We start from the raw sequence: 25,456 nt of genomic DNA, 5'->3' as shown, positions 1-25,456 counted from the left end.
GCACACACAGAGACTTCAGACTCAACTCGGACTCAAGATGCAGGACCCGCGAACAATCTTTAGTTTTAGGAAATGTCTGATGAGCTGAATGTTATTCCCCTCCCTGCGTAACCTCTAACCTACCTACGTAACACGTAGTCTACAGTATATCCACAACGTTCCACTTCCAGGATTGCTCCGTTGTCGATGGAAATTCTGCCAGATTTCACTCTTTTCAGCCGGTACCTTCCTCTTCCTTTGTTTTGGCGTTCTAACCTCTGGTGGATTTGTGAGGACTATGGTTAACTGCTCCTCAGATCTCTGCAGGGTAAATCCAGACAGCTAGCTAGACTATCTGTCCAATCTGAGTTTTCTGTTGCACAACTAAAACAACTTTTGAATGTAGACGTTCCACCAAAACAAGTTCCTTCACAAGGCTATTTTGCAGAGGCACCGTGGCTCCGACCGGCGCTTAGCCCCACCAAAGATGATTGGGGTTGGTTTAAAGAAATGGCAATGAACCAGAGCACGTTTTACTCCCATCCAGGAATGCTGTGTGGACTAGCCAGACCTTCCTCCACAGCGCTGTGGAGAACAGGTGACTTAATCTTTGTCCATTTATGTTGTACGTAGGTCGACTTACAACATCATGAGAAGAGACGGTGTATCATCTGCATAGAGATTACTTTCTAACTTCCAACTTTTCAGGCTTTTTTGTAGCTGGATATCATTTGTAGCATCTTAAAATATGAATGTGGATAGTGATACTGAGATACTTGCTACAGTTGCATATTTTGTAGTGATGAAACTGCTAAAACAGCAGTTCTCTTCAGTCAGCCTCTAGCTCGCTCAACCACATTACCACGCTCGTAGGCCCAAACCTCAGGTTTGTAACATTGAAATAAAATTCATTATGGATCTTTTTATTTCTATAGTTTGTAACTGACTTGACCAGCAGACTTCTCTATTGGCTGTTGAAACAGGTGACGTCTCTTACGATCTGAAACCAGCCTCTGGAGACTCGACCAGCTGACTTCTCTATTGGCTGTTGAAACAGGTGACATCTCTTACGATCTGAAACCAGCCTCTGGAGACTCGACCAGTTGAGTCGCAGTGACACCATCAGCTGGTTTGAGTCGAGCTGAGATGGGCCGGTTCAGACCGCTGAAACTTTTACCTAAAATGTTCTGAAGTGGTTTCGGCTTGCTGCGAATCTTTGTTCTGAACTGAGCTTAACAGACCTACAAACTAATGTTCACTTTTACCGACAGAAGTTCGTGCATCTCATTGTCTCTTCAGTTAGACATTTTAGTCGAAAATGCACAAGGAGGAGGTTGAAGATCATGTGATCATGTTATTGGTCACAGAATACCCTCAGATAACCTGTCCTACCACGTTTACAATGGATGGGTTTGACCTGCTGTGCTGTTTTCCAATCGTTGACATGGTCAGCTGAGAACATCCGAAAACAGGCAACTTCTTTTACACACATACAAAGTCTATTTATGCACTATGAAATACTCTATACCGTCTACGTTTGAATCACCCTTTCTTTCTTCACCTTCAGATGTTTCCTTACGCTTTGGCGCCAGCCGCATGATAGAAACCTCATCAACACGCCCACTTGCTGGCTGTGAATTCTCCGGACAAGGAGCTGCTCTGTTCACACATGGGCTCAAACGGACAATACACAGACTTTGTACTCAGGGAGCTGGCAGGGTAAAGGCCGTTTAATGTCTGACATTTGCGTTATCACATACAGCTCATCCGGTAAAGTAAAGGACATCTTTTCCCTGAAATGTCCTAAAACGGTTTCGTCACCTTGCGAATCTGTGGTCTGAACTGGGCTTAGAGAAACAGCTGGCTTTGAAAAGCAACCCTGTCAAAACCCTGTGCTTGATTTCGTTCAAAGTGCCATTAAATACACTGCTGATTGCAGCTTTAATGTAACATAATGCAATAAATTGAATGTATTTATTCTGCGCTAATGGCTCGCAACACTTATTCCATGTGTTAGCCTGACAGGTGTTCAACACCCGCTAACATACTCTGTCACAGACATTAACACTGGAGAGAAAATTACTTTTTTTCCCTTCCTCTCTCACTCTTTTTCTAGCTCTTTCTCACTCTCACAGGCATGCACGACTCATGCAAATCAAAGCAAATGAGAGTGTTCATTACTGAACTCTGCATACTCTCTTAGGCACCGAAAGACTTAGAAAGTCGCCAAGAAAGTCTTTTCATCTTTTCAATTACACCACTGAATGAAGCGAGGGACGGGTGTGAAGAAAAATGTCCAGGGATGACAAAAAAATGGCCTTGTTGAACCAGTCTCTCTGCCTCTCTTCCTCGCTCTCTCTGTCTCACACACACTTTAACACATTCACACATTTACTTTTCATAAAAGCAGCCAGAGAAAGTGAAGCCACTTTAAGCCAGCGAGTGCTTTCAGCCCCTGTGAAGTTCTCTTGATTTGATGGCGTCGTAACATATGAAACCTGAAAGATGTCACGGCGTCCTGCTGCAGTTAATCAGGCTGATCTGTAGAAGTCGCTGGAGTGGTGCAATCTCCTGGAAACTGTCAGTCAGTCAGCAAAGTAACTGCATCAGACCCAAAATCAGCCTGAGCTGTGAGATTGCAACAGACTTCTTGCACAAGCAGCTGAAATCTTAAATGATACTTAAACTTGGTCACTGCTTAAAACATAATCTTGGGGCCTCTTACAGGCAAAAAGATCTTGTTTGAATTTGTTGGGGGTCTAACCATTCCCCCCCCCATCTCTGTTTTGCCTGGTTAGCTAATGTAATACTGCTTGTATAACCTCAACCCTGTTATGCACAATCAAGTTATAGACACCATTTATTTCAGGAAAACCTGGGCTATCAGGATATTCATGCTGCAGGGATGTCTAAGAATGTATAAATTGTTATATGAGTTTAAATAACAGAAAAAACTAAACAGAATTTAAATCTCACAGAAATGTATTATAATTTCACAGAAAATAATAGACGTTTGGCTTTTGAAAATTGTAATCCCAAGTCTTGGCAATCAGGGGAAACAAAAATAAACTCTGTAACTAACACAAATATAAAACTATTTAGATTTTTTCCCCGACAGGTCTAGACGCTTTTACCCAAAGTTAGTTTTGCCATCTCAAATGCATTTCCTGTCTACAATGAGACATCAGGAGGCTAAATCACACTCATATACACATCCAGAGCTACCTCAATGACCTGCAGCTCTGCTCTGAGGAGCGATGCATTAGTTATTACATTATTGTTAGTTCCACGTTTGGTATATGTTGTGTATTATTGTGTAAAGGTTTCAAAAAGACACTGCAGTTCTCCAGCCTGGATTAATAAATTTCTGGAAGGGTAAGGATCACACAGAAGACATCTTTGGAAAGGGCCAGATTTTAGCTATCATGCTAAACAATCAGGACGACACTAGTTTTAAGTGATACGGAGATATCGAACATTACGTAATTTTATTTACAATCGCATAGCCCTCGTGAAAACAGCAAATATGTCTGCTTCTAGACAAAAAAAAGGAAGTCTCTACCTTATATTGATCTGAAAATATTGCATATGACAAAAACGTGACGTGTCAGTGTATTATAGTACGCAAGTCCTGTCTCAGGCTTGTCTCGGACTCGTTGGTATTTGCACTTGGGCTTTTCTCGGACACGGCCATTGGTCTCGTCCAGCAATATATGCTTTTGTTCTAAAGTAACTTCCTCCATGAAAACAAAATCATTGATGAAGCGTGCTTGTTCAAAAATCTGTTATTGGTTTAACTCCAAATTCATCTACAACGGGCATTGACATTGGTCGCATGGCTGCATCATATCTTTTTTTTCTGTCTCGGTCTTCACTCTCTCATTTGGACATGGCCTTGTTGGACTCAAACCTCTTTGGACTCTGAATTGACTTGGACTCTAACCTCTTTGGATTCAGACTTGTCTTGGACTCCAATCTCTTTGGACTCGGATATGACTTGGACTCAAACATCTTTGGACTCCAACTTGGCTTGGACTCGAACGTCTTTGGACTATGACTTGGCTAGGACTCAAACCTCTTTAAAATCAGACTTGACTTGGACTTGAACCTCTTTGGACTCGGACTAGACTTGGACTCCAACCTCTCGACAAGTCCTGTCTTGGACTTGTCTTGGACTTGACAAAGATGGTCTTGACTACAGAACTGGCGTTGACGCTATGCCCTGCTACGCCCTGCAGTGCCCTGCTATGCTATGAACTACTACAACTACTATTTTATAGTTCACTAGTCATAGTTCCATTATCTTTACTGTGACTATAATTGCCACTGTTCATCAGACCCCCAACCGGCACCGCCAGACACCCGCCTACCAAGAGCCTGGGTCTGTCTGAGGTTTCTCCCTAAAAGGAAGTTTTCCTTACCACTCAAGGTTTCTGCCTAAAAGGGAGTTTTTCTTTGCATTAAATGCTTGCTCTTGGGTCTTTGTAAATTATAGTGTGGTCTAGACCTACTCTTTCTGTAAAGTGTCTTGAGATAACTAATGTTATGATTTGATACTATTAATAAAACTGAATTGAACTGAATTGACCCTAGAGCATTAAACAACCCTCAACCTGACATAGAAGATAAATAATTGTATCCACATTTTAAGCTTAAGTGACACAGCTTACTGTAAATATCTTTCCAGTTATCAGACAGTCATGCCTGAGCTTCAGGGGAGCCAGGGAGAGTTTGGCTCCTCTTAAAGACATGAGCTCCTTGAAATTTTGAATTGTTATCTGTATCTTCATGATCATGGATCAAACGAAAATGAGGCTAGTATTGATGTACGATTCATGCGTGAGGGTGATTCATCACCAATGACATACATGAACGCTATTCTTCAATCACCAAACGAAGCGTAGCGGAGCAATATCAAAAGTTGGCCGCACTGTGATGTTTGGTTTTGATGACCGTGTGGAGGTTTAATGTTCTTTATTTTATTAACTGATTAATATCAGACGTGATGACACAAAGCAAGTAATGCTTGCAGCTGTGAATGTTTCTTTGGAACAAGAGTCACAGTCAGTCACTCCCCTTAAAGCCATGGTAAAGTTTGCACACTACATCAAAAAGAAAAGAAAAGAAAGTTAGTTCAAACACAATTAAGCTTTGACCGTGATGTCAACATTATGGTTTTCAGGCATGTGAGTTGTTGTTGACAATGAATTGGCTATGAATGAATTAGCATGCTAATCAGTTGACAATTATCACATTGTGTGACAAGGAATTATTTGCATCTTTGATTGGCTTTTTTGCCGCTGGTGAAAGGCAGTGTTAGGCTCCATGATGGAGATCAGGCAGTGGCAGTTAAACCCTGGGTTAGAAGAAGGCGGCTCATTAATGTATTTCATCTGCAGTGCTTGGCAATCACAGCGTGTGTGTGCGTGTGTGTGTGTGTGTGTGTGTGTGTGTGTTTGTGTGTGTGTGTGTGTGTGTGTGTGTGTAATGATTATGTTGTTGACATACATGGAGGACAGGCATTGTATGGAAGGTGAAGGTTTGGTTTTTAGTTAAATCCAACCAAGCATGACAAAAAATGTAATACCATTTCCTGTCTTTAATATACTGTACCTGTACATTTCGTCAATATACACTTCGATGATGTTAACACAGTTAGTTTAACGGTACTATAGGAATAATTCAAGCACTACTATTTTAAAAAAGTATTCACCACTAACAACATCTACGGAGCCCCTAAAAGGGACATGCGGATTTCAGTGTTTCCTCTATGTTGATTTTACCGTGGTGACCCACACATCGTTTACAGAAGTGTCCTGTTTTCATTGGAAAAAGGTGCAATATGTAGCTTAAAAAAAAAAAAAGAATCATGGGGAGCCTGGGTAGCTCACCTGGTAGAGCCCATATATAGAGGTTCAATCCTCGACACAGCGGCCACAGGTTCGACCTGCGGCCCTTTGCTGCATGTCATTCCCCCTCTCTCTCCCCTTTCATGTCTTCAGCTGTCCTATCAAAATAAAGGCCTAAAATGACCAAAAAATAAAGTTAACTTAAAGATGATAAAGTAACTGTGAAGTGATTCCATGCTGTGATTGTGAAATAATAACTTTAGCCACATAATGTTAGCAGTACTTTGTTAGCATAATACAGAAAAGTATCTCATATTAGCAGTTTTGTATATGATATATTATCTAATCAAGTTTATCTAAGCATCAGTCATGTAATTGGCTGACTTTTGATTATTTTAATTCAGCACATTTTAATATTTAATGTATTTTAACAGCACACTATGACACACACACACACACACACACACACACACACACACACACACACACACACACACACACACACACACACATACACACACGTTTGCATACACACTCCACTCTCTTTAGTACCTAGAATGTGTTTATAATTGGCCACATGCTGATTGGAAAAACATGCAAGAAAATTAGACAAGTGACGCTATAAAGTCTCCAGCAGGAAGCCAAAATAGAAATGTGCTAAAGTAATCCAACAATTAGTTTAGTTTCCATCTTTTCTCTCTTTTTTTTGTGTTTCTTTCTGATAGATTTTTATTTGAATTATGAGGAGTAACGGCACAGTAAATCCAAAGAACAGAAAGTTCTAATCTGTGGAAAGAAAATCTATCCGTGGCACATCTCGCTGACAGCTGATACAAATGGAGACCTTTATCTCTTGTTATCAGAAAACATTTCCATCAGCAGTGTCCAGGTGTCTGGGACGATGCCATGACACAATGACAAGCATATCAGCTAATGGACCCAAACACACCAGGATGAGTGTCACAGATGCTGCAGGGCGACACACATAACTCAGTCTGGAACATGTCCAATGACCCTTCAGCTGAAACGTCTCATCTGTTCACTATTGGTTTTTCTGAGTGAAGAGCTTCTCCCGTATCAAACCAAACACTTCAGTTTTCTCTGGCTAAAAGGTGAAGAATCTCTGGCTGAGCTCTGCTTGTTCAGTGCCAATGAAAAGAAATGATCATGTTGATGATGATCCACAAGAAGAGCATGCTCAGACTTGCTACCAGCATCTCTTCTGACTCAATGCACGTTTCAAATTATGAATACCAACCTTTGCTTTCTAACAGGAGATTGGTGTAGATACTAGCCTGGCTCCGCCCTCCTACGTACTTCCGCTCAATTTTCATTTTCCTTCAGTACTCCGTCTGGGTTTGCAGTATATTCTTGGGTTTTCTCTGGCCAAATCTTTACCGGTCCAATCAGCGAACAGAGGGAGTGGCTGAGAACGATGACGTTGAGGTCGTGCACTAGTTTGAGTTGTAGTTCGTTCCGCGGTGGAGAAAGATGTGAGCGAAGCCATTCAGTCCGTTGTGGCAACACTGCCAAATATCCAGAAGTTAAAGCCCGAGCAAGAACAATCTTTGCTGAGTTGTGTTGGTGGCCATGATGTTGTGGCCCTCCTCCCCACGGGGTTCGGGAAAAGTTAGATTTTCCAGCTCGCTCCGTCAGTGGTGAAGGAGTTGGCTAAGGCTAACGCTAGCGATGCTAAGCCGAAGTCACGACCCAACGTTAGCGATCGGCTATGGCAGATCCAGAGTGGCTCTGGGCAGATCCAATAGTTTTAAACTTACAACAGAGTACCCGCCTTCAAGGAAGTTAACACTTGTCAATGGAGAGAGGCCAGATTCTCTGGACCAATGAAATGTACCAGAGTCTGGTAGGACCAGGTTAGTGTACCAGAGTCTGGTAGGACCAGGCTAGTGTACCAGAGTCTGGTAGGACCAGAGTCTGGTAGGACCAGGCTAGTGTACCAGAGTCTGGTAGGACCAGGCTAATGTACCAGAGTCTGGTAGGACCAGGCTAGTGGACCAGAGTCTGGTAGGACCAGGCTAGTGGACCAGAGTCTGGTAGGACCAGGCTAATGTACCAGAGTCTGGTAGGACCAGGCTAGTGGACCAGAGTCTGGTAGGACCAGGCTAGTTGATACAACAGGCTCAAGAACTCTTTTATACATCAGTCTATCCTGTTGCTAAACCAAAATCAGTTTGCTGCCAATTAAGATGTGGATCCAAGAATATCATTAAAAACATGTTTCTTTGCCGTGGCTGTTGATATGTCTTCATCTTTGTACTATATGTGTAATTGTTGTCTAGCTCGGGAACGCCAAATGAATTTCGGTGTGAGCTGACAGTAGAGTTGTATTGTATCTTATCGTATGTTGTTGCAGTGATTCTTTCGGTCACACGGATTGCTCACTTAACTAATGTGTTGGCTCCTTTGAGTTTGTGTTGCTTGAGTAGCATGCAAGGTTATTATAGTTTTGCATTTTTCATTAGTTTTTATTTTTATTTTGTTTTGACTTTTTGTTTTCAAATTCAGTTTAGTTTTAATTAGTTTTTAAAGCGGGTTTGCTAGTTTAGTTTATTTTTGATTTTTTGAAAATGCTTAGTTTTAGTTTAGTTTTTATTAGTTAGTAGTCTTTTTTTGTAATATGGGTTATTTGTCGGGGGATTCAAAAAGATCAGAAAAAGTATTGTGTAATAATAACAAAAACATCATACAGTTTTAGAAATATGTATTCACAATGTATTCAACAATAACACCAGTACATAAAATGTAGCCTACATATGGTCATAAATATGTAAACAGTCTACACAAGACGCAGTATGTGCAAAATGTGTGTTTTGAAGTCAATGGAGTCACACAGTTGTGTCGACATCCCAGTATCAACACATATTAACCCACGCTTCCTCCCGCTTTTGGTGTTCCTGCGTATTTACTAACCAGCAGCTATCGGGTCGCCGGTGAAAGCCCTCCTGTAGTGTTCTCTGTCCTGCTGTTGTCTCTGTCATGCTGCCTGGCCCTGTATCCATACAGCCATGCCCGTAACGTTACCGGGGTTAGCTTCTGTTTCGGGGAAAGGGGGCTTTGCGTTCTCCTTTACCTTGTTAAGGTAAGCTAGGTTAGCCTCCTAGCTTGTGTGCGCTTCTCAAATGTACTTTCAAATTCGTGGGATTTTTCCCTGTAATAAATTGACCACATATTTTACCACCTTCCACTGCCAGGCACTTTATCTGTACTCTGTATCATAATCAAATAGGACTGCCGCTTTCTTCCGACTTTCGGTACCGCTATGATGCCAGGCGAGAGGCACGGAGCCACGGACATGTGTTCAATTTGACGTGGAATGTCGGAATTTGTTTACGGGAAATGTCATGGTCGGAGAGATTTACGTTATTTGCGCTATGAAAGATCGACAAAGACGAAAACTAAGGACATTTACTCGATCATTTTTATTTTATTTTAGTTAGTTTTGCAGACATTACAGTTTTAGTTTAGTTATTGTTTTTTTGTAATGCCGTGTTTTTAACGACAATGTTTTTTGCCACCTAGTTTTCGTTATTTCGTTCGTTTTCGTTAACGATTATAACCTTGGTAGCATGTCAAGTTGCTCTAACTGCACTCACCCAACACTGTCTATGCACAGTGTTGGGTGTAACGCGTTACTAAGGCTGGGCACAATTTACACTTTACAATCAAGTTTTTGTCCTTTCGCGCAACTAATTTGAAGTAATGGGCATACCTCCACCCCTAAAAAGACGTCTTAAGCGGTGACTCTGACATTTTTGTTTCGTCTACTCAGACGAGTGTTATGGTGTTACGCAAACATGCACGAAAACGGACGTTTGATTTGTTATTCTTTCCTCACGTTATGCAGATAGTTGAATAACCAGTAATAGGCCTGTCACGTTAACAAATTTTGCTGGACGATAAATTGTCCCAGAAATGATTGCGATAAACGATAATATTGTCGTTCTGAGACCATTTTCATCTAATATAATGATAATGGCGTAATAATGCAGGTACACCTTTTCAAAGATCAATAAACTTTTATTTCTAAAGAATATTTAACACTGGAACTGGAAGACATTTTAAATATCCACAATAAATGAACAAAACAACCAAAAACAATAAGTCAAATGGACTCTCAGTCTCTGTAAACAAAAAATGCACTGGAATAAAAACCAAACAAAATCAAAAACGATAAATGCCGCGATTATTTCCATTTAAAAATTATCAAGCTCATTTTTATTCATCATGCGATTAATTGATTTATTGCATATTGTGACAGGCCTAACCAGTAATGTAAGTAACGTGGTAATTATTTGATAAGTAACTAATGTGATTACTGAGTTGTCAATAGTAATGCGTTACTGTAATCAGATTACATTTGTCTGTTACATTACTGTTACTCAGTAACTACCATTTTACTGTCTTTAAAGTCAAAGATCTGCAAACTGACCTCATCAGAAAAACGTGAGGATTTTAAGATACAAATGATTGGATATTCAGGTTATTTTAAATGTCTTAACTCTATCCAGGTCACTGGCAACAAGCAGTGACGGATGGGATTTCGTACGTGTTTAATTTTCTGATCCATAAATCATGTTGACGCCTCAGATTAATAGAGTGCAGTCACCTGGCCTGCTACCATTTAAAGAGTAGGGCCTTTGGTCATATGGTGCAACTGCTTGCAGGGGCAGTTTCTTCACCACTTATACAGTATAATAAAGTGAAACCTTTTTGTTAAGATATGCAGTCACATTAACTCCTCTGGGAGTTTCCTGAAGCAATCTGCGAGCACATAATGGACGAGGATAAACTAACAAACTAACAAGCAGCATTTTTGGGGGCTCTCTCAAGCGACAAAAGGTGTCCAATGGGAGCAAGGCGGTTCTTAAATTATAATGCCTACTCCTAATGAGCAGTTTGAGTTTATGTGACCTTTTTTCCCCTCTTTCTCTGTCTCAGCTGAATCCGCCGGGCCTGCTGACTATGCCCCGGAGCCCCACCTCCAGTGAGGATGAGATGGCCCAGAGCTTTTCTGACTACTCCGACGACTGTGCCTCCGACAGCTCCCACGAAGAGACCATTTACGAGACCATAAGAGCCACCGCCGAGCCATCGCGGAACCACATGGACGACATTCACATCAACTCGCTGGTCATCCGCATCCTCATCCCCGACCTGCAGCAGACGGTGAGGATCTGTGAGGGACAGAAATGTGGAGGGCGGTCATTGTGTGCATTTGTGTGGGCGTCGATATGAGATATGAACTAGATTTGTTTTTCAATGTTGACATATGAGTATTGATTATCCAACCTTGTTGAGATCCACTAATGAATTAGTGATGGTGTATTTGACACCTTATAGCAAAGATTCTCTATAGCTAAAAAAAGCGGCGGCAATGGTATGAAACAGTTTGTATATTTATTTTCTTTTACTAACATTAGATGTTTACACAGCTAAAAGCCATATTTAGCATTATGAAAAATAGTTTTACCTTATCTGTTTTGCCAGATCTCGCTATAGTTTGTTCCTCAGACAGAAACAGGTCTTGAAACTAAGTTAATCTGAAAAGTGCCATTTCAGTGTAAGAATGTTCTGGATATATGTTGCTTGTGAAAAATGAGTCCAATATTTACTTTAGTAACTATAAGGGCAAAATAATCGCTCATAATCTGGGTTCATGTTCACTTCCATTGGAATCAATACATCAGGACCTGCCGCTAGTCTCTTAAAGAGACGTGGCGGTGGACAAACCCAAGTGACAAAGATACAGGAAGTTACTGAGTCGGGGCGTCTTGCATCTAAACCGTCTGTGGTTATAGCCTAATATACAGTGGAATGAGCTTTTTTTTGGAAGCTGGTACTTGGTAAACTCAAGCCCAACACTGTGTTGTTAATGTGTTCGAGCTGCTCGAGAGGCACTCATACACCGCACGACCCTCTGTGGCATTTAGGCTGTGGGTTATAATCAGTTGCATTAAACAAACAAGTATATTTTAGAAAATATGGGGGGGGAGTAGAATGTGAGTGCAAACAAACCTGTGCTTTTCCAGATGATAAAGGTCTTTTCAGTGACCCACATGTGCTCCGATGCACTCACAGCACACTGCAACTACAACAAGCTTACATGCATGTCAGAAAAGGTTTTATATCTGCTCTTACATGTACACATTAGTATTTCCTCAGTTAGTCTTAAAGATGCAGATATTTTTATTTGAAACAAAAATGCTTGTAGGGACACACAGTACTGAGGCCTCCCATGAGATATAACCGATTCGGAAAATGTCTTTTACTGAAAACCGACTACATAAGTCGTTTGTTTATGCAGCAATTACAACTCACATTTACGTTTATAGTGGCAGCGCCCTCTAGTGGCCGTAGTAATTATGACGGGAGCAAAGCAGGAAGTCATGTGACGAAGTATAAGAGCGCCAAATTCAGCATATGGAGGCAGGTTGCGGCGGTGGACGGGTCAAACATGCAAGGACTTTAGTCAGACTTACTATACTTTAGTAAACAGCAAGTTTCTTTTAACTTATGGAACAAATGGAGCTACGTCACATTCTGTGTCTTGTGCGTAACTGGAAATAAAGTAAATTGAGATTTTAACCCAAAACACGATCTAAACATAAACCAAGTAGTTTTTGTGCCTAAACCTAACCAAACTGTTACCGTTTCACAACGTTAACATGTTTAAAACCGCAACCGTTACGTTCTCTGGTTTAGTTTTACGAAGGGCTCCTGTGGGTCGTATTAGAGAGTAGCAATAAACAAGCTATATCGTCGTATGGTATGAAGGACTGGATGAGTTTTGTCAAAAAATGAAGTCAATTACATTTTTATCAAAATTCAATCTTAAAGATACTCACAAGCAGGCACAAGGTATTGTCTGGTATCATAATAACCCTTATTTTCCTTATCACTTGCATTCATGTATAACTAATGCACTTTACCATTTAGGCAAATGTATGCTAGTTGCATATTAATTATCTGCTTCTGAAACATGCTGGAAGCTGCCTGTGGTTTTAAAAATAGGCTTATTACACTAAAGCCTTTGACTTCAATGAGCTCTGATCAACATGGTGTCCTTATAACTAATAACAAAACTAACCTAATAACACAGTGGTGTGTGAATGTTGAGTGGGCATCATGTAGGGGGTTGATGAATAGACTTGTGCGTAGGTGAGGGTGTGTGTTTAAAGTATTAATGTGACTTCATACAGGGAAATGTGTGATTGTAAATAACGTGGGGTAGACACAGGATTGTGTAGATCATGCAAATGAATGAGGACAGGGACAGTTACTTGTGTAGGCGTGGTTCAATACTGACTAATATAAGATGGGGCCCGAACGCTGACGCTGGCTGTGTAGTGTAATATATAACAAACATGGTGAAGCCCAGAGGACAAAGGAAATGACTGATGAAACGAGTTATAATTGTCGCCACGTTTTCCATTAGTATGTAAATGAAGGTTTGGTAGATGAATAGCAGAAAGCAAATGATGCATAATGAATGTTAGACCTCATACCTACACACGTGTGTGACTGAAAAAACAACCATGCCCTCAGATAATGAAACGCAGCAAAGATAAAATTATTTCTAATTTCAAAGCAAAAGTTTGACATTGTCGGGAAAATACTTTCTGGTGGAAAGCTAGATGTGAAAAACTGACCACCGTCATATCTCTCTGTTAAATATAAAGCTACAAGCTGCCAGTTACCTTGTTAGCACAAATACTAGAAACGGCTCTGTCCAACAATACTCAACGCATTCTCATGAAAGGGTATGATATCTTATGAAAACGTATGCACACTCATTCGTATGATAGCCTACGAAATTAGGAGACGGGTGGCTGGTTACGTGACGACCGGTCACATGACAGTTAAGGTTAGTGGTCTTTAAAGTTAAATTTAACCGAGAAAAGGTTACTGGGAGTCGTTACATTTACGTTTATCCAACAAAAAGTGACCGTCAATGTTAACACGTCATAAACGTTGTGAAACGGTCGCAGTTTAGTTAGGTTTAGGCCAAAAAGGACTTGGTTAAGTGTAGGAAATAATCGTAGTTTGGGTTAAAATCAGACGTTACTTCACTTTCAGTGACTACATTTACATGCACATAATATTCTTTTTTGCCCTTATTCCGAAAAAGACGATATTCTGACTAAGCTGTTTATACGGCTAATGAAAGTGAGTATTACACTAATATTCCCGTTTACATGTAGCCGTGCAAAATACGATTTTTTCAAAGTTTCCCAGCGGTGGCGGACTTGTTGGACCGTGTGAACACAGCGTCCCTCTTCCATTCCTTCAACCAGCTTCTGGAAAAGGTCGGCGTAGCGATGTGTGCCCATATCCAAAAACCCAGTTGATATCCAGGTCTTTGATAATGTTTAAAAGTAGCCGTGTTTCTCCTTCTTTTTCGGTCTGCAGCCTTGCAAACTGTTGGCTGGTTGGTTTGTGTACAGCAACCATAGCAACGCACAGAGCTGACCATAAGCCTGCGGTGAAAACCCTGATTGAGACGCATATTCTGTGCTGTATACATGTCCAAACAATGCCTCTAAAACCCGAATAAAACCGGAATATCCCACGTCTTCATCGGCAAATGCAATATTCGGAAAAAGTATCCGAAAAAAGACCTGTATCAAATTCTGAATATTGTCATATTCAGAATAATAGTGGAGTATTGGTGTGCATGTTGACGTACTCACTTATGCACGTGACCCAAAACGTCACGTAGTTCCCTTTGTTCCACGGAGTAAAAAAAACTTGCCGTTTAATTTTCAAACGGGACACGAACTCCGGTCTCCCGGGTGAAAGTCCTGCGTTTGTTCGAAAACCGAAATAACATCCATACATCTGTTATTCTATCTGCTTTAAACCCTGATATCTATTGTGTCACGCCTGAAATGTATTCGTGGATAACGACACAGCTTTAACAGTGGAATCTGAATGTTTTATACGTTTTATTAATTTTAACTGTGGAAAGTATGAATGTTGTATTCACGTACTGTAGCAGCCCCATGCATTTATTAGCCGCACACCGTTGGTTTTAATAAAGCCCCAGGTGTGCTACATTTAACGTATGGGAGAACAATATGGTGCCTTGTTCCTGTGAATTAACGTTAGGCTCCTCTGGGCAGTATATACTGTAGCTGCATGCTGCATCCCCATTGATCCTATAGCACATGAACTGAGCTGTGAATGGATATTGCTTATCTGTCAGTCCCAGAAAAGGTATGGGTGTGAAGGCTTATCATCAAAGACCAGCGGTGCCTAACTGTAACTCCCTGTAGATGAGCAGCTGCAGTACAGTAGTTTCATCTTGGGCTGATGCAGCTTTGTACTGTAGATCTGTGTTTGATGTGTGTGTCCCCGGGGACCGAGAAGCGTTCCAGATATGTATGTCCATGACTGCAGAACACAACAAAAGGGCAGAAGAAGAAAGGGAAAGAGGAAGTTTGGCCACCTGATGTCCCCCTCTGCTGGGGTACTCCCCTCCTCACTCTGACTCCCCATCCCATTTCATCCATTTAGAGTTTCTATTTGGATGTCCTTTAGCCCCGCACATCTTTTCATTTGTGTTGTAGAATTCACAATGAATGTGACATACAGCTGCTTTACATGGCAAATCTTAAAAGAGTAGTCAAGTGCGTGGCCGGGTTAGCTCAGTTGGTAGAGCAGGCGCACACATGTAGAGGTTTACTCCTTGACGCAGCAGCCGCAGGTTCGACTCTGACCTGCGGCCCTTTGCTGCATATCATTCTCCCTGTGTTCATCTGTACTGTGGAAATAAAGGCCTAAAATGCCCAAAAAGAGTGTGTGTGTGTGCACACGCTCCAGTCCAGGGAGGTTGGATCCTCAAGCTACAGTGTTGACCCAGATATGAACTCATGACCCTTTGATGTAATTATAATGATGTGGTTATAACTCCAGCATAGAGAGTGTGTGTTCACGTGTGCACTAAGCTCTCTCACATGTATGCACTAATGTTCATGATTTCACATTCATCACTGAGCACCCAGTGGTTCCATTTCATCACATGATTGTGTCACACAGTCTGCTTAGATGAATAATTCAAACGCACACAGCACATGCATCTCCAGCTCTGATGTATACTGTACGTGTATGGTACTAAAGTAAGCTTCTGTAGTCAGAACATTTGATTGTTTTAGGCTGACGGTTCCTCTTCCCCACATGCGTTTCTGTGTCCTTGCTTCTTCAACAATCTTCAAATTGTCCTCCTCCAAATAAGCTTTATTTCATCCATCTCCCCTCTCATTTCATGCCAGTATACAGCTCTGACATCCAGATGGAGACAGCATCTTTTCAGAGCTCATTCTGGTAATGATTCAAAGATTGGACACAATGGCAGACTTCAGGTCAGACAAGCAAGCTAGTTTTCTAAATACTGTTGCTTTGAATTCTTGGACCACAATTTAAAGGGGTTTGAAAACACTGGAAAGCTTTCTGGTTTCCATGGTCAGACAGTGCTTCCCCTAGAAAAGTTGTGGGGACCGGCCCCCAGGGCTCCGCTCGGGGCTGGTCACAGACTGATGGCAGCATTAATGTAGAGCCTAATAGTTTCTGTAATAACAGAATCATGGACGGAATCGTGAAATTGAGAATTTACGAAAGCTATAAGACAGATTCCATACGGCCCTACATCAAGTCCGAGCTAAAAGCTAACCGGAGATTTGAAAATATGACTACGTCTAAGATTCCAACAGAGCCGCATACTGTTAGCCTAGAAATCTAGACGCAAATGAGCAAATGTAATTTGCAGCTAGGGTCGTCTAGCAACTCTCCGTTGGCTTGCGAGCTGGAAAAACCAAACTCTGGTCAGGTCAATCACATCGTGTATAGAGTCGGTGGGCGGGGCTTATGGCTGCTGCTGCTGGGAACAGCGGTCTTCTGGAAGACTTGGAGTTAAGCTGTTCTTTGAGAAAATAACATTAACGGCACTGAAGTCATTCTTAAAAAAGGAAGATGTGTTCGGATACACCGGATACACCGGATACGGCAAAAGTTTAATCTATCAAGTAGCGTTGCTCTGGTTGGTTGTAGCGCTATCCTATTGCGTGCAGAGGGAATTTGAAAGACAACCGTTTATCCCGCCCCTCGGATTGAGCTCCGTCAATGGTGAGTTCCCAGACCCAACATCTGGATGTGGGTCTGGCTTGTCAGGCTAGCATACTGCAACTGTAGTTCAAAAAACATCTTAAAAATACATGGGGGGCGCCTGGGTAGCTCACCTGGTAGACCGTGCGCCCATATGCAGAGGCTCAGTCCTCGACGCAGCGGGTTTGGTTTCGACCTGCGGCCCATTGATGCATATCATTCCCCCTCTCTCTCTCTCTCCCCTTTCAAGTCTAAGCTGTCCTGTAAAAGAATAAATGCCTAAAATCCCCCAAAAAATCTTACAAAAATAGAAGAAAAAAAGCAGGTTGAAAAATACCGGAATTTTCTTTTAACCCTTTTAACCCTAAACTGCTCCTCTTGAGTTGTTAATGGAGACAGTAATGAAGCCATAGAAGAGCTTGTTCTATTTATGCTCTTATTTTGTCACTGGTTGTGCCTCATATGCTTTTATTTTGTGACAGCTGGGACAAAACAAATAATACTCTTTAGGGCTTTTCACACGATTTACACTGCACTTCTACTAGCGCTGGGTTAAGACAAAGTTTTTCTATAACTACAGATAGCACACACTTACACGCTGCACCAGTGGTATGAAACGGTACACACTTCCTGTCTCCTAAATGGGCGTGGCCTTGTGCCGCTTTGAGTGACAGGTGGGTGCCATCACAGGAGAGTCGGCCACTTTGCGCTTCATTTTAGGCTCTTCAGAAACCACGTCACGAAGACTGCGTCCATATTTCATTCATTACGGCTTACACACATCACCATGATCTTTGCCTCTACTTTAAAAAAAATTCCCAGTTGCCTGGAAACTTCAATCACATTGTTTAAGTTGAGTTCATGTCGAGGGCTGGAGATGCAGCAATAATGGAAACGGATGGAAATTTGCCAGTGTAATAAACCAGCAGAAGGAAAGAAGGCCATATCAGTCCAAGCAGCTCTGCCAGATACCAGACATCTGTTTTTTTTACACCTTCAACCCTTCATCTTTCCTTCCCCTCCTCTCCTCTGCCCACTCCCAGCCAGGCGAGAGGATTACGGTTAGGCAGAGTTCACAGACTGCTCATCCCTTCGGCCTTTATCACAGCCGCAGGGCTGCTATCGCCGGCTGAGCAGCACATCCAGCTCTGAACACTCGCAGACACTTCCCGAATGCCTCGGCACAGCGCCCATAATCCTCTCTGATTTGGACGAGGCCAGAAATCCTGCATTGTATGTTTTTTTTATTCCAGGGAAGCTGGGGACTGGGAAAGACCAGGGGGCAAAGAGGTTGTGTCAATTACATCCTCAATGAACGCAGCGGCCCTGTTTAGCATACAGCACAGTGACAATAATACAATAAAAAGATTGTCTGTGCTGCATGGTTTATTTTATAGTAACTGGGACAGGGTTTGTGTTAAAGCACCAATTTCAATATGTCTGAGCTATGTTGATTGGGCATCATTGTTCTGGGATTCCATTCATCACTCTTATGTCGCAGCCTATTTGCATCTGTCAATCAAAAGTTAAAAGTCCAGTTCGCAAATGAAATGTCTGTCACATGTATTTTATTTGATTGTTGTGACTGCCAGCCAACTCTCCAGTACTCACTGATTTATTAATCGATTTGTCCCTCACCCCCCCCCCCACTCGCACACTTCCTCTCTCTGCTTTCCTCAACCAGAAATGCATGCGGTTCAACCCGAATGCGACGGTCTGGGTTGCAAAGCAGCGGATCCTGTGTACGCTTAATCAGAGCCTGAAAGATGTGCTCAACTATGGGCTTTTCCAGCCAGCTAGCAATGGGAGGGACGGCAAGTTCCTGGATGAAGAGCGCTTCTTTCGAGAGTACCCCCAGCCAATCAGCAAGGGCGTCCCGTCTTTGGAGGTAAACTTGGCCAGTGAGATTATTACTCCTTATAGTAGTGATGGAAACTCATTTATTGACCCTTAAATTTTAGTTGTTACATAAACTAAATTAGGAGGATGTCAATTTCCATGTAAACATTATTTTACTGTACACTAGGATGAGCTATACGGCCAAAATTATCCTTAAAAAATATTTCTGTCTATGTTTAATACTCCCTTAAAGTGTATTTTCCCATGTTTTTGTGTCTAAGTGACTGATGGGAACAACGATCTTTGAAATCGGTCCAATATTAGGCAAGAAACAAGCTGTAGTAACGTTAACGGGCAATTGTGTACCTTCAATTTCTGTCCATTCCTGTTTTTGCCGCTGACAGGCTCAAATTATTATTCTATGTGTCTGACAACATTATGGAAAGGATCCCTACAGAGATAGACCTTTTAGTTAAAGAGTAGGATCCCATTTGTTTAACATGGAACAACCTAGCCCCGAAATTGCTATCGCCAAATGGACCAGACTCCATTTAAATAAAAAGTACTTTTATCATCCTAAAACACACTTCATTCAAAGTCGACAGAAACAAAATGAAACTCAAAAGCCTCAAAGATTTTTTCAACAATCACCACTCTTGTTTGGTTGAAATAAACCCTTTATTAACCCATTTACATGTGGAAATACGCTGGCTCTATACACGCTGTTTATTTAAATGGAGTCTGGTGGGTTTTGCCTATGAGATTTCAGGGCTGTTTCATGTTAAACAAAAATGATCTTACTCTTTAATAAAGAAGTCTATCTCTGTAGGGATCCTTTCCATAATGCTGTCAGACACTTAGAAAAATAATCTGAGCCTGTCAGCGGCATAAAAAAACAGCACTTTTAGTGGACGAAATTGACTATGTGCATTTTCCCTGTAGGATTACATTAGTTACAGAGTTTTTGCTTAATACTGGATCAATTTCAAAAAAATGTGTTCATTCTAGTCACTTAGACACCAATGCATGGGAAAATAGGGTCCAGGTTAAAACATTACAAAATTAAGCAAAACAAAACAAAACTGTTAAAGTAAATGTAATGATCCTCCGAAAATTACAAATGTTGACAAAGAAAATATTGTTTTAAACAATCCCACACTAACACTATGGCCTTCAAAGAAAAAACTATTCAAATTTCACACATCCTGCCAGTAAATACCAAGAACGTAATGAATTGAGCCATTCATAAAGAGAGAGAGGACACACCTTGATCCCCTAGCGATCCTCTTTCTGGAGGAACAATTGGTTTCAAGATGCGTCAGAGGTATAAAGTAAACAACTCATGATTGAGAGGGAAAGGTTATCATTTCCCAGAACAGAGCTTTAATATAATCAGTGTTGGACCCATTGTTTTGCTTTGGACCGTTTCTTATTTTAATAACTTGTCTTTCGCTTAACAGTTCCGCTACAAGAGCAGAGTCTACACGCAACCCAACGTGGACGAGAAACAGATTGCCAAACTTCATACAAAGGTAAGAGTTCCTCCATTTAGTACAGACAACTCATTGAATAATAACTCTAAAATAAATCTAAGCCTTGTTTGTTTGTGGCCAGAGTTTGGGGTTCTCAAATGCACATTGGCTCTCAGAGACTGCAAGTGATTTATCACATTATAAGTGCCAGCTTTGGCTGTGAGCAGAAACAATGCATATGTAGCAATCAACACCACATCAACTAGACATTATTCCAACTCAAAAATAGCATGCATAATTTCCTGTGTACAAAAATGAAAGGATATTTACATATACACGTACAGTTATATTTAATGGCTTAGAAGAAAACCCTAATAAAAGTAATCTATGAACTGGAAGCATAAAACACTTGACTGTTAAAATAGTAGACGATTTTTGATGAGAGGCCGTAGCTGGGGAGAATGACGCTGCCAAGCTAGTGTTGTTCATGGTTGCCCTTCTGAAGCGAGTCATCCAACAGAGATTTAGCGGTGGGTAAACGCGGACCTCCTGGTACTGCCGCCATTCATCTACATGTATGGCAGAACAGAAACTCTGCAGACTTTTCCTTAAGTTACCAGCTAACACTAGCGGTAGGTAGCTAGCTAGCTTGGTTGGCAGAACACCAAACAAGACATTTTTAGGCGACCAAAATGTTCCAATTAACCCTGATGAAGTGAAAACACACAGTGAGAGGGTCAAAGTTTAAGATGAAAACACAGACAACACCCAAAAACAAGTTGAGGTCTATTATAATGTCCACAGTGTTGGTTAGCATGGTTAGCATTGCTAAGCCTCTGTCCTAACTGACAGGTCCTAAAGCATCCCCTACTTTATTGTCTATTTAAAAATAAATGGGATCATCATTTACTTAATGAACATCATGATGTATTGACGAAGACTTCAAACTAGCGACTGGGACCATAAACTCATTATGAAAATGTTTACTGAGGTAATAAATCATGTGAGAAGTAGGCTCATTGTCTCATAGACTTCTACAGAAACAGACTTCTTTCTGTAGAAGCCAGTGGAGTCGCCCCCTGCTGGAAGTTAGAGAGAAAGCAGCTTTAAGGAGCTTCCACATCAGCTTCACCTTTCAGGCCATGCAGCCTCGTCCATTATTTTTTACACTGTTTCCATAAAACTCACGGTTTGTTGTGCACCAGAAGATCAGCTCGATGGCAAACTGGAGTTATCATGAGCAGCTGAACGGACAAAGAAATTCAAGAAAAAGATGTCACAATGCCGCCCACCTCAGTCTGACTGTCGGCTCAGCTGGCCTCCGGGAAGTGCAGTGTGAAAACACCACAGCGCTGACTGTTTCACGCCAAAGGTGTTGCCAAAATAAAATAAAACGTACAGATTGCATGGTCCATTTATCAGCTTCACTGGCTGAATGGGGTAAAAAGATGTTTATGTGTGCTTGGTTTCATTCTTGGCAGCTTGCACTGCGTGACAGGGGATGGGTGGGCGAGTGCACAGTGTAGCTTACCTGTCAACCAGTGTGTTTACTAGGGGTGTGAATCTTCACTGGTCTCGCCATTCGATCCGTTAACAATTATTCTGTCAACGATTTGAATCGATTCGATATCACGATGTGTCACCTCCTCAATATCATTGAATATTACTACACATGGATTTCATCAACAAATTCAGGCAGCCAGATGTGTGTATATATATATATATATATATATATATGAACTCCCCTTTTTATTTTATCTACTCTTAAAAAAACTTCCTGTGGAGGGGTGCACTCGCTCACCTACAGAGCCTGTGCAAGTGCAAGAATACCCCTGTCACTTAAGGGGTAGGTAGTCTCAGATTGCCAGTCCTTCCTCCACAGCGCTGTGGTGGAGGGTCTGGCTAGTCCACACGACATTTAGAGATAGGAGAAAAACATGCTCTGGTTTATTGGCATTTCTTCAAACCAATCACAATCCGGCACTAAGAGCCGAACACAATAACGGTGCCTCTGCAAAATAGTCTCTTGAAGAAACGTACACATGTTGCACTTCGTGGTGGAACACGTGTACATTCAAAAGTAGTTTTAGTCGTGCAACAGAAACCTCAGATTGGACAGATAGTCTAGCTAGCTGTCTGGATTTACCCTGCAGAGATCTGAGGAGCAGTTAACCGTAGTCCTCACAAATCAGCCGGAGGTTAGAACGCCAACACTAAGAAAGAGGAAGGAGACGGACATCTGGCCGAAAAATAGGGGTTGGGCATTCCTACTTGGAATCGTTTCAAAAATTATGATTCCAGTGGAATCGTTTGGAGGATTTGGTTTCAAATCTGATCACGGGTTCCAAATTTAACATGCGCAAGGTATGGTTTCCGTAGCGACCAGGCGCTTGTTGTGTTGCAGCCTTGGAGCTCAGTAAGCGGCGCTCTAGTGTGGCGTTATTTTACGTTGAAAAAGCTGTAAAACTGCAAACCACCATTGAATCCAAATAAAACTTTCCTCTTATTTGTGAAAATAGTCACGTGACCCGTTTCAACTCCACCCCTCAAAGAATCGATAAGAACCGGGATCGAAAAGAAGAATCGGATTGGAATCAGAATCGTTAAAATCCAAACGATGTCCCAACCCTCCCGAAAATGAGGGACATCGGGTGGAATTTCCGGCGGCACCTGAACAATCCCGGAAATGAAACATTGTCGCTATAGACTACTAAAGGGGATATCTAGGTCTGTTAAACGGGGTATGAGAACTCTGATTTTAACCGGGGTAAGGTGTTTACATGGTGTTTGGGAAACTGGAGTATTGCTTTAACCCGAATATAACTGGGTTTTTAAACTGCATGTAAACACACTGATTTTGGGCTTAATTGGAGCTTTCCTGTTCCTCTGTGATCTGTAAGTTTGCATACAGCTCAGAAGGAGTCTCTTTATTTCCTGCCAGTCCCAACAGAAGCCTCTTCCCTTGCTTTATCTCTGTTTCCCCCTTATGAATTGAAGTAAATATCTACTGTAAACTAAAGATTTTTAGCCTCTTCGTCGTTGTGTAAGGCTAGCTTTGGGCTGCTGTCCAATAGCTACTGTAGTGCTGAAGTGCAGCCAAAGCATAAGTGTCTCTGGCAGCTCTCTGTTACCGGCACACTGGGAAACTGTCTGACAGCTGCTCTAATTCCAAACAGAGGACTGGAGAGGGAAAGGAAGGAGAATGAAAAATGAAAAAGGCAAAGAGGAAAAACATGTTTTGTCAATGTGAGATGACAACACAGACACTCAGTTATTAGTCAGAAAATGTGGCTCTTCATTGTGGCCGGGTTGGATCAGTGGGTAGAGCAGGTGCTCATATATTTAGAGGTTTATGCCTCGACGCAGAGATCCAGGTTTCGACTCCGACCTGTGATGATTTCCTGCATGTCTTCCCTCTCTCGCTGCCGTTTCTCACCTGTCCTGTCCACTAAAGGACATCCCCAAAAAATTATCTTTAGAAAAAAAAGAAAATGTGGCTCTTCCATTATATTTTATTCTACCACCGAGTCTTCTTTCTTATTTCTTTGCCTGACTTTGCGGAGCTAATCCTGTTTGCCGACCGTCTGGTGCTCTGTGGTTGGCTCAAGCTCACACAGAGACAGCCAATCAATCGCCAGCCTCCCAACCTGTTTCAGCAACGAGGGAGAGGGAGAGGGAGAGGGAGAGGGAGAGGGCATCATCCTCCAGACTCTGATTCACCAGGCCCGCAGACACACACATACACACACACACACACACACACACACACACACACACACACACACACACACACACACACGGGACATATCAGCTATATTAGATAAAACATTGCATGAAAACACAGGGCCATGTACGTGAACCCTTGACATTTCCAGATATTGAACAGGCAGTGACTCATCATGGTTGATATCTGAACACAAGCACTCAGTAACTGTGCTCAATCTTTTTTGGTATCACAGCCAGCCAGTTAAAATCATGTTTGATGCAGAGAATTTAGCTGTTAAACTATTAGGTAGTAAACCAATGAAAACATGAAATATTAAGATACTACAAGCTGATAATAATGCGGGTGTTGATGACTTTTGAAGTCAATTAAAAAGCACCAGTGAATTTCCAAGCAGTTTCACAGGACCGGGATCAGGACCGATACAGGGATTTTTGATGGAATGCTCTGGGCTCCAAATATCTTGATCCATTGTCAACAGGGGCGGAGCCACGTGTTGTAAACATTCGGGGCTCAGCCGGGCTCGAGTTTCACTTGAATGCACCATGAGCCTACGAGGCGTAATTAAATGCATCATTTAGTCCCGTCGGTGGTGTTTCTCTGGCAGCGTCCACAGTGTCTCAAAGGTCAGCTAGTCTCCTCTGTGTCTTTAGCTGCAGAATGTTGGACGTCCCGCTGTTGGAAACCTTTCCAGTGAAAAACAGCCACACGTTAGACCGTTCAGCTGTCAGCATTTTAACCTTGTTTCCAGCTACTAGCTAACGGTAGGCTAACGTTACCTGCTGCCAAGTGTAATGTTAACTAGTGTCACATGCAGCGATGCTTTCGTTGCCTGTAAAGTCCGTTTCGGAGAACCAGAGTGCAGCGCACTGAAAACTGCGTTGTCATTCCGACTGGTATACACCGGCGTTTAGGAACCGGTGCCAAAGTTGCAGCTGGTTTCAGTACCCAACCCTAGACATGACACGCAAGATGTCCTTAAAAGTGATATGCTACTTATACGCCTTCCCATGAGATCACGTTGGATACTCTAGAACGTAAGGGATGTCTTTAACTGATATGCAGGATCGGAATAGAGCCCAGTCAGGCATATTTTTCTTTCTTTTTGTTGGTATTGGCTAAATTACGCCAATTTTTTTTCTTTTCGGATTACGATCCATTTTTGGTTATTTATTTCTGCGCGAGTGCTCGCTGTCACAAATGCAGTAATTGAGTACTGTACAGCTCTATATGGTTGGAAGAAATGTAAATTATAATAAGAAATGAAATCCTCTCCTGTATATGGGCTGTGGCACTTGGATTTGGATCTGGGGCGACAAGATATGAGGAGGACATCCGTACGCCCACTCCATATGCCTCCCTTTTTACTCTTCATTTATTCCTGTGCCTCTCTTCTCAGTCTATTCTTTTATTGCTACGCATTGTCTTTTTCTTCTTCTGCTTTCTCACTCTTCATTCCTCATTTCCTCCTC

The 25,456-nt window shown here is 41.8% G+C and overlaps 1 protein-coding gene across 1 annotated transcript in view; it reads left to right on the top strand.

Annotated features, from left to right (window-relative positions):
- Positions 1-25,456, top strand: part of shank2a (SH3 and multiple ankyrin repeat domains 2a) — a 295,254-nt gene that overhangs the window by 81,476 nt on the left and 188,322 nt on the right. Inside the window, exons 3-5 of the mRNA XM_078255689.1 lie at positions 10,788-11,015; positions 18,634-18,837; positions 20,249-20,320. Coding sequence (XP_078111815.1) covers positions 10,788-11,015; positions 18,634-18,837; positions 20,249-20,320 — 504 coding nt within the window. The remainder of the gene's footprint in view (positions 1-10,787; positions 11,016-18,633; positions 18,838-20,248; positions 20,321-25,456) is intronic.

The sequence above is a fragment of the Sander vitreus genome, chromosome 1 (genome assembly GCF_031162955.1).
Source record: "Sander vitreus isolate 19-12246 chromosome 1, sanVit1, whole genome shotgun sequence".
NCBI classification, from domain to species: Eukaryota; Metazoa; Chordata; class Actinopteri; order Perciformes; family Percidae; genus Sander; species Sander vitreus.
The sequence above is the reverse complement of the archived record's forward strand: the minus strand, read 5'-3'. Positions and strand labels throughout refer to the sequence as shown.